At 40.6% G+C, this 10,000-nt stretch overlaps 1 protein-coding gene across 3 annotated transcripts in view; it reads right to left on the reverse strand.

Moving 5' to 3' along the window:
- The window catches only part of LOC138019438 (threonine-rich protein-like), a 26,273-nt gene that overhangs the window by 453 nt on the left and 15,820 nt on the right, over window positions 1-10,000 (reverse strand). Inside the window, exons 5-6 of one of the 3 annotated variants that reach the window (XR_011126158.1) lie at window positions 6,245-6,369; window positions 1-71 (exon numbers count right to left, since the gene is read on the reverse strand). The exon at window positions 1-71 is cut by the window's left edge and continues 453 nt beyond it. Coding sequence is in view for 1 of the 3 variants with exons in the window: in XM_068866230.1 (XP_068722331.1) it covers window positions 34-71 (38 nt within the window). In the remaining 2 variants the exon portion in view is untranslated. Of the gene's footprint in view, window positions 72-3,822; window positions 5,360-6,244; window positions 6,370-10,000 lie in introns of those variants that run through there. The other 2 variants (XR_011126157.1, XM_068866230.1) reach the window with 2 other exon arrangements.

The raw sequence follows: 10,000 nt of genomic DNA on the forward strand, positions 1-10,000 counted from the left end.
GTTCGCCATCTTGTGGATTCACCAGCTATTTCTCTAAAGACTGGACGCTCTCAGAGCGTAAACTGGGTTACCTGTGGTACGTGTAACACAAAAACAGAAGGCACTGAGTTGGGTGGTATTGAACTGCAGCGTTCCAGTTAATTTTTTTCAAGTGGGGGGTCATGTGGACCATTTGAGGCGTCACCCAGACGTCATGCCAGCAGTGGCACTTTGCTCCATATGTTCACACCTTAAATTATTTTGTAATGTCCTGTCCTGTTTGGAGGTCTTTTACTTTTTTTAAGCTTTGGTAATAAATTCAGTTTAAAGATAACAAAACTAGCCCGCAAGCAGGCTCTTCTGTTGAAAATGGTGCGTGGTCGAAATATAGGGGCTTGGTTACTAAATTCGAAAGAAACTACAATCAGGGACACATTGTTGGTACACTGACGCAATTAATTGAGCATCCCTCTCTCTCTCACCTTGCAGTACGTGTTTGGAAACTAAAAACACACTGAACAGTTAGTTTGGGTGCATTGCGCTATCCAACGACTTATGACTGTCATTGTATTATTGAATAAAGAATCGTTTAACCTTAAATTAATCATGTCACGTTGCGGTACGTCTAAAGATATCGAGTGTGTATTCTGTAGATTTCTAATGAATTAGCGCAAGCACTGAATACCACCGGTAAGGAACTGAAATACATGTTTTCTGAAATGAGCGTTAGTTGATAAATTGAGGTAGAACACAACAATGTTTATATTTCCTTAATAGATAAAAATAACTCCTAATGCGCACCGGTGGCTCAGTTGGTTGAGCATCGGGCTGTCATGCGGGAGGCCGTGAGTTCGACTCTGGCCGGACCAACACTCAGGGTCTTAAAATAACTGAGGAGAAAGTGCTGCCTTTGTAATTACATCCGCAAATACTTAAGACTTTCAAGTCTTCTCGGATAAGGACTATAAACCGTAGGCCCCGTCTCACAACCCTTCAATGTTCACAACCCAGTGGGTCGCAAAAGAATCCACACACTATTCGTAAAGAGTAGGGCATGGAGCTCCCGGTGTTGTGGTCAGGCCTCACTTCATTCATTCATGTGCTGGGTGAGATCGCTAATGGACTGATCTCACCCATAGATCCCTTGCTTGTAAAGCGCATTTGAATATATTAATAGAAAATGCGCTATATAAATTCATTACCATTAATGTGTATTAGCAATGTAATGTTCAAGTACCTTAATATAATGATGTACAGCCAAGATCAACAACGGTAATATAGTGAGTGAAGGTTGTAATCTCTTTTGAACGGGTTACCATTGTAACCCGTCGAAATTGATAAAGACAAGTACTCTGATAACCTTTTAAAAACTCATCGGGTTACAATGGTAACCCGTTGTTTATTGCTTAAGAGTATACTGCGGAAATCATTATAATGTACACTGAAGTGCTAAATTCTTAGGTGTGTAACTTCTTTATTTTAAAAGGAAAATAAATATTCACTCATTGCTTTTATTATATTGCGTTTGTAAATTACTAGTAATTTTGGTAAATTTACGAGACGGCTGCACGCAGGGTAATAAAGCATGGCAGTTTAATGGTACAATCAATGTAATAATTGTTCATTCTAATATTAGTTTAGCGAAAAATTTCCTGCAAGGGCTTAAAACGACTTGCTCCGACTCCAGTAGAGCATGCCTAGTAAAGACACGCCATCATTATTGACAGAATTTGTGTTTCTATCTCATCTACCACACCCCCTTTAAATTAATTGCAACGATGTCACTTTTAGAAGTACGGAAAATTGGAGTGTCCTTCTCGAACACTATGCCCTGCGCATAATGTGTCTTGGGCGCCAAAACGTGAACTGGCTGTTCCTCCAACGATAGCAATATATCTTGCCATGGAAGCGCTTGAGCAGACCAGCGAAAAACGTTAAAAAATATTATTACGGCTAACTCTGCGCCTACTTTCCTGATTGCACTGACTGCGACACATTGTTGCTGTACTGACGGAATTAATTGAGCATTCCACCCTCTCCCACCTTGCGGTAAGCGTTTAGAAACTAAAACGCCCTGAACAGTTAGTTTGGGTGCATTGTGCTATCCAACATTGCACGGGGGAAAGGGGGTGGGTGTTCCAATGACTTATGACTGTGATTGTAGTAACCAAGCTTGTATATTTCGACCCCGATCCATTTTAATGCAAGAGCCTGCTTGCAGGCTATAACAATCCACGTTCTCGAGTAAAACTCACTCGTTTCTTCTTTAAGTGAAATAGTCTGCAAAAAAGAAACTAATTGCAAATTGCTCTGACGGAAGTTTTCCTGCATGTCATGCATGTCTAAGCAAACGTTTATTCCATATTCCAGTCTAATCTGATGCCAGGTCAAAACGTTTTTTGGCTTTACGTTTGCACCAAAAAGTATCGCGCAAACGCCGGGGTTTAACAGTAAAAGGCAAGGCGAAAGACAGATGGAAGAAAAAACATATTACCAGTACTATGAATTTCGAATCCTCAGCGGCGAAAGATTAATTAATGAAATTTCGACAATCTTTGTCGTGACTTCTATGAATCAAGGGGAACGTCATGATGTTCTATCAAAAGGAAGAAATTGATCACGTGCTAGGCAACCACAAAGGTGCACATGATCACCTTGTGTCAAGGTTCTTGTTTACATCGAATAAACTGCAGGGAAGAATGTCAATCGTTCGTCGCTTTCAGAGTTAAACAACGTACGTTTTCACCTAGAAACTTCCGCCTTTCGTTTTTTTAAATTTTGTTGTAATATTTAACTGAATATTTAAAATTCATGTGTCGGGTCAGGAACTTTAAGCCTTCTTTGTCGGGTTATATCGACCCGAGACCCGACTCTTACCTGGAACACTGCAGAACGCGCTGAAAATGGGATTTTCCCAGGAGTAATGTTGGCTGGGCCAATCCGAAAGATAAAAAGAAAAAGGGTGGCAACTCAGCAGGTCATATTTCTCATCATCCCCAGAGCTCTTCAGTCCGGAAACGAAAGACTACGTATTTTTTGTTTCATTTAATGAGAATCGTATCTTTTTTGACTTCAGGGTGAATTTTTTACACAATGAGGTTGCGGGATCAATCAAAACAGAGTTTGTAATAGACCTTATTGGAGTTGAGCCTGCAGGCACATTTTCTTAGGTTTAAAACTACGTGCAAAAGAGGCTTAAGGGTCAATTCGATACGAAATGACCCCTTAGCCTCGTTTATGTAGCAAAACCGCTGAAAATCTAAAATCTATGAGATGCGAAAATGCCTGAATTATCAAATATCATAATGATGACAAACACAAAAGCGATGGAAATGGTTAATCAATATGAAATTTTGTGCTATCTGAATGATTTGGGTTAGATTAAAGCGATATATAAAAGTTGAAAAATCTTTGTGTTAATAAGTAATGTAAACAATCTTCGCACTCAAGTGAAGCTATAATCCTCGCAGTTATGAGTGCAATTTTAGCAATTTCGTAGGGAAGCCTGAAAAATTCAGGACTTCAACGGGGTTTGAAGCCGTGACCTCGCGATACCGCGACACTTGATTTCATATCCGCAGTTCAATACATAATTTATTTCATATGTCATTTCATTCGTTGATTCATTCATCACGGGAACATTAGAACCTACAAATGACCAGCTCCCAACGTCAGTGGCCTCATAGCTCGGTTTGTTAGAGCATCGCACCGGTATCGCGAGGTCACGGGTTTAAACCCCATTGAAGTCCTCAATTTTTCAGGCTTCTCTACGCAATTACTAAAATTGCGCTCATAACTGCAAGGATCATAGCTTGTTTTGAATTCATATCCGCCGTTCAATATATGATGACATTTTATATCTTTTATTCGTTGAATCTTCGTACTAGTAAGTCGTAGCAACAAATTGGGTTAACCAGGAACCAGTTAAAGAGTATTGTTGGCTTGAAGTTCAATGCATTTGACTCGTTTTAACGCTTTACTTTAACTAAAACTGTAAATTCTAGTGTTGATTAAAAATAATTCACATATCTAACAGAACGGAACTAATTGCTGAAAAAACTTGCATAAAATTAAAAAAAAAAAAAGGAAAACGTAACATTCTACCCACGTAAGCTGTGCCACACTTCTTTTTGTTTCCTTAGGCCCAATTACCACGGTACCGGACGAATTTTCTACCGGTTCAAAATTTGTGCATTTAGGGTTGCGTTCACACGGAACCACGCTAAACGTACGAAAATTTAGACGCCTCACCGTACAATAATTTGAACGCCCAAATCGGGGACGAGTTTTTAGCCGGTGTGGTTGAAAATTTAACCAGCGCGCTGTGAGGACATTTTGCACGGCAAAGGCGTGGTTGCATGGATGCGTGGTAACTCAGCCACTACCGTTATTTGCCTTTCTCTTTCTTGGCGCCATTTTGGACTTTGTAAAGTTGCGCTCTGCGCAAGAACAGATGGTAAAACCACTGGCAAAGTTCTAACTTTAATCTGGTTTGTCAGTTCCGTGTGAACAGAGCGAAAATATTGCACGGTTCCGTGCGAACAAAATGGCCGAACAAATCTTTCAACCGGTGGAAAATTCGTCCGGTGTCGTGTGAATCGGGCCCTATCCTGTCCTAGATTGGTGTGGCGTCGTTTCCGAGTCTTTACTTGCAAATTTCCGTGTTTTGTATCGGTAAATCCTTCACTTTTTGGAGAATTGGTTGAAAACCCCTATATAGCTATAGAGCCGTTTTCAATCATGATTGAGTGTCGTGAAACACAAGATGTAGGTAACTAGACGTTCGGAAGATATACTCGGAGCCCCTTTAGTCAAACACAGATCAGAGTAATTCCCAACCATCAAAACGCATAAAAAGAATAAATATGAGAGAGACTTTCTTTTCGGTTCAAGTTTTGTATCTGATTGGCGGAAATGATTTTGCAAGTTGGTGACCTATTCATGGACCAAACGAAAACCAAAGCTGTCAATTAATTAACCTCGACACTCAAATGAAAATGGTTTTTTTGATGCTCTGTCCTAATTGTTTCTCCCGCAAGTATTTGTAGGTCTCATTGCTGAACGTCTTCTGCACGTTTGATATAAAATCTAGTACTAAAAGAGCACAACCCCTTGGTAGAGAATCAACTCAGATGGTCCCATTGAGTAAGGCCCATGTTATCCACTCAGTCCTCCAAGTCCCTTTCATGTACGTACTCTAACTCAGAGTCTTCGTTTCCCCGGCACTGCTTTGACTCGCCCAATCACTGGTATTTTTTTGCAGCCTGCGATATTTACGGCAACCAGAACGCCTTCCTTCAATGCCTCAAGAGGATTACAAACTCTGGATACTTGGGCTGCCACTGCACTCGGACGCGCGCCTGCATCGACCAGCGTACACCTAAGACGAATATTAAAGCAAACAAAATTTGTGATAATTTCACTAGAATAGGAACAAATGAATGCTATCCCGTTCCCTACTGAGAACTAAGACGTGGTTTCTTTTTTTAAAGCAATGATATTTTATTGTTCGAGTGAAGATGAAAGCAACATATCCTTCATATTTCATTTACTAATCATGTCGATATGTGAGGGGAAGTATGAAAAGAGCTGAACCACGGCCTGTCAACTGTTTCTAATTGGAAGGTGAATATTTAACAATTATTATATGGCTTGTGTTTGTAGCCGATATAACGCGCGCTCTGTTTGGCTAATTGTGACTGAATTGAGGGCATTATTCTCCCGTAATGCCCACGGGCCGATTACGGGCTTGCAAAAGCAAAGCAAACGGTAATTAAAAAACCATATAATAAACTACTTACTAACCGAGCAAGCTCGAGCCGTACTGAGGAATATTGGCCCCGACGGTCGCTTTGTATGGACCTCGTTGCACTCGGCCCGTACTGCCACGACCTCGGGCCAATATTCCCCATTACGGCCCTCGCGCTCGGTTATTCGCCGAAGGCGATGTGATTATCGGTAAATATTCACTGAGACGAAGTCGAGGTGAATATTCACCGATAATCACTGAGCCTGAGGCGAATAATTGTTTTTGTATAAATACACAGGTGATTATTTCAAAAAAGAGAAAAAAAAACATTTCAACGCGAAACCATCTTCACTTACAGTGGCAAAACGACTACAGGAAGCCATTTTGTCCGTCGAGGTGATTATCGGCTGATAATCCGAGATAGCGAGCCAATGAGAGCGCGCGATTTTGTATAATCACCTGTGTATTTATACTAAAATCTTGATATGCAAGACTAGTGTGCGTTTACTGCTTTACCTCGGGAATTTCATCACGCTGTTCATTGGCTAGTCTCTCGACATCACGTTGGATGTTTAGTGGTGCGGTCATCTCAGCCGATGTTGTGTTCCATCCACTTCGCTAAGGATTGAAGGCTGCAATGTCTTAAACCAACGAATCATATTGTATTAGATAGTAACAATGGACCAGCATAAGATCAGGTTTTGGCACACTCGATTTTTCCCTTCTACTTGTCACTTTAAGCCCTCCCTTTAAAAGAGTAACGATGGAAATGACTCCTACAAAAATTAGTGCCTGATGTTATAAGAGTCTCTTCAAAAACCGAACTCTCTTGATTCTTTGTTGTCTTTGTCCTTGCGGCAGTTGGACATAGTGACATTTTATTGACAGTCCCACGTCCCCCTCTCGACAGGACAGGCTTAACTGTAGAGTGCCCGGCCACGCCAGAACATTTCCGGCTATATCGCTACGCGGCTACTCTGATAAGCGCAAACGTGCAAACGCACAAACTGTGGCTAGGCGGCCACGTGGCTATAACAGGTTGAAATAAAATTTAGGTTAGTTTTAATTTCAGCCGAGGTTGATTTCTCAACCAACGTTGATTTTTTCAACCTAGGTCAAACTTTTTCAAGCTAGGTTATTATGAACTGTCTAAAAAATGGTTTCCCTTTCTTGGGGGGATGTAATAAGAAAAATGAGGCCTGGGGCCCGTTCTCGAAAGTCCCGAATTTTTACGAGCCATTTTCGGGTGTCACAATTCCCTCTGGATCTCAAGAACGGAGAGGATATAAGTCGTTAAACTTCACAGTCAGTTTGCTTTTTGTTACTTTGAAAACATGTTTAAAAATCGGCTTTCCTGAACAAGCGGTTGGCAGGTTCTCAAATGGCTTTTCGGGACTTTTGAGAAACGGGCCCCAGATTTTTAGGGGGGATAAAAAAGAGAATAATAAAAAAACACCCTCCTCAACCTTTCCCTTACCTTCCGTTTTTCTTCCACTTACCGCCTGTCCTTTCCTTCCCTTCTTCCTTACTGTCCTTACCTAAAAGCCAACGGACTGTACCACTTACCTTGAGCTTCTACAACATTCCGTGCCGCTCCAAGAATGCGAACCCTCATGCCATTGGACGTCCGAGATTACTTCTCCTCTATGTTATTATTATTTCTTTCTCTAGTATCTTCGGTTGAAAGACTTGTAGTGTTCTCATGTTAGGTATATGTAAAACGTATTTATTTATAGAAATAAGCTATTTTCATCCCTTGTTCGATGAAGTTGAAAGGTGCTCCAATTTATCATTTTCGTGTTTGAAGTCAAAAACTGAGGGCACTTTTGTTTGTATGGTTTGTTTTTTTAGGTCCAATAGATGGAAATTGTATTTTTTTTATCAGTTCGCTGGAGGAAGGTTATTCAGTATAATAAAGTTTTATCAGTGATGAAACGGCATGGAAGGCTTGAGTTGAAGGCCAAAGAGCTTCTGTAAGCCAGTTAAAGTTCAGACGCCAAGAAAAAGTGGTGGACTGCCCAATTTTAAGTGCTTGCGGGGAGACTTCACCAAGGCAGAGATACTTGAGCTCGTGGCTGATGTGAATGAAGTAGGGACCACGTTTTTAGAGATGAAAGACGAAGCCAGGCGTATCAAAGAAATAAAAGAGGAGCAACGGTGTTTCATAACAGGAACAGTGAGAAAGAACTGGAAAGAGTCAGAGATTGAACGAAGGTAAACAGGAAATTTGTATATTCGCTGAATCTCTCACAATTATGTCTAGGACAAAGAGATTTCCAAATTCTTTTAACAGGTATTATTTTGCTAGGTTTGGGTGGCATTAAAGACTGGGAAATGCCACTTCTCATAGCAATTTGATTAATTTACAGTAGCCTCGACCAAAGGAAAGCGAATTTTGTTGTAATTTGCCTTTTCTCGTCTGTTGATTACTGATGCCGAACATTTTTTAAAGGGAACGTCTCCTTTTTTTTTTTCGATAGGTTTACAATGTGGGTAGAAGAGCAGAAATTCCAGTCTTTTAGGGCCCAAGCGAAGAGTTCATCTCTAAAAACATACATTTCGCAGGCACTAAAATGTGGGAGGATGAAAAAATCAGAGGCAGTTCATCTACGTTCAGCTAAAACACGCATCAAATTGCTGGTCCGAGAGGAGTTACGTCCTCCATTGTTTTCACTCAAATTGATTCCCGGAAACTGAAAAATGTTTCTCTCACAGATGAAGCGCATTTATTCAAAGGTTCATCGCTAACCGTCATCGATGTCCCAAAGGTCAAATAAGATGAAACGACAGCATACAATTTTGCAACGGGTTGTTATCGTGTGAAAAGAGATCTTGTAGAATATTGCCCCCTAGGAACGTTTCTTTGGGAGAATCTAAAATTGGATTTATGATCTCAGATCAGTCACACGGTTACTTCGTTCCTAAAGAAAGGGAGAATCCGAAAACGGATTCTTCTGGCGTGACAGCCCACTTTCAGGAGTCGATTGGTTGACAATCCGCCGTACTTCCAGTCAAAAACTTTAGTCCCCTTTAGTAAGAGGGAGGATTGAACTGCTAATTTATCCAGTTATTTACGAATTAATTTAGCAATTTAAGTTGTATTAAGGTAATTCCCTTGAAAATGACGTACCCTCCAGATTTTTTTCAAACTTGGCACAATTGATATTCATGCACAGGACATCACCGTGCTTGTTTTCGCGTTATATGCCCTTTATTCTAAGTGTTTTTTTACCAAATTACGCGAGAAGCGTTCGAAGCTAGATCAACCGGATAAATTGTTGTTATGTAGCAAAAGCTACTCAATATTACTCAAAACTTGAACCTACTTGTTTGTCCGGCTGTAATCTTTAAGTAAAGTGATTTCAAATTGCTCGATTTTGCAAACAAATGGAAGCAAATTGAACCACTACAGTCATCACCTTGCACTCAGTGTCGGGCTCCAAATGCAGTTTCACGTCACTTATATGTAAATACTACAACTTCTACTATCCAACAATCTTTCTCCTTAAAATATGTTTTCCGTGTACCTATTACGAGTAAATAAAACCATCAAAAATGGGAGGTCACCGTGCTCGTTTCTTCGCAGCACGATCATAAATGGTGGCATGCGCAAAAGGGCAATTTCGGCTTCAAAATGATCATTTTCCGCGAAACGACTGGGGTGAGTTCCAAAACAACACCTTCTTAACCGAGAAGAGTTATCATGATTGCACTTAAAAGCTCTTGAACAGCAAAAGCAGCCTTTGTTGCCTCTCTTCAGATGGTCGGCGTGAAACGCCGCGAACTCCGAAGTGACAATGTTATGCGAAGTATGAGATGCGTGGTGCAAACTGAAGGGACCTTACCTTAAACGTTTTTGCCGCCAAGCCTTGGGTGAACGTTGTTATTTACGGCTGAGCCTACCTTAAGTTTCCTACCTTGACCATCGGTCTCCTAGTTCAATTATTACACTAATTGTTAATCAATTTATTTACTTATTTTAATGCCACTTGGTCTATATACAAGAGGAATTGAGTTCAAGATGTTCATTTTATCTTGGTGAATCGCTCATAGCTTATCTTAAAAACATGTCACGACCAGCTGAGGAAAGCAATCATGAAGCTCAGGAAGCATGCGACGTATTTGAGACGCGCACAGCGATCGGAAGAGAACATTTCGCCTGCCAGGACAGTAGTGTCTCTCAGCCGGATTTTTAAACTAATCAAATATAATGGGTACTGGGCAATATAAATGTGGTTGAGAGAAGTCAATACTAATAAAAGGGAAAACGAC

Source organism: Montipora capricornis, chromosome 10 (genome assembly GCF_036669925.1).
Source record: "Montipora capricornis isolate CH-2021 chromosome 10, ASM3666992v2, whole genome shotgun sequence".
NCBI lineage: Eukaryota > Metazoa > Cnidaria > Anthozoa > Scleractinia > Acroporidae > Montipora > Montipora capricornis.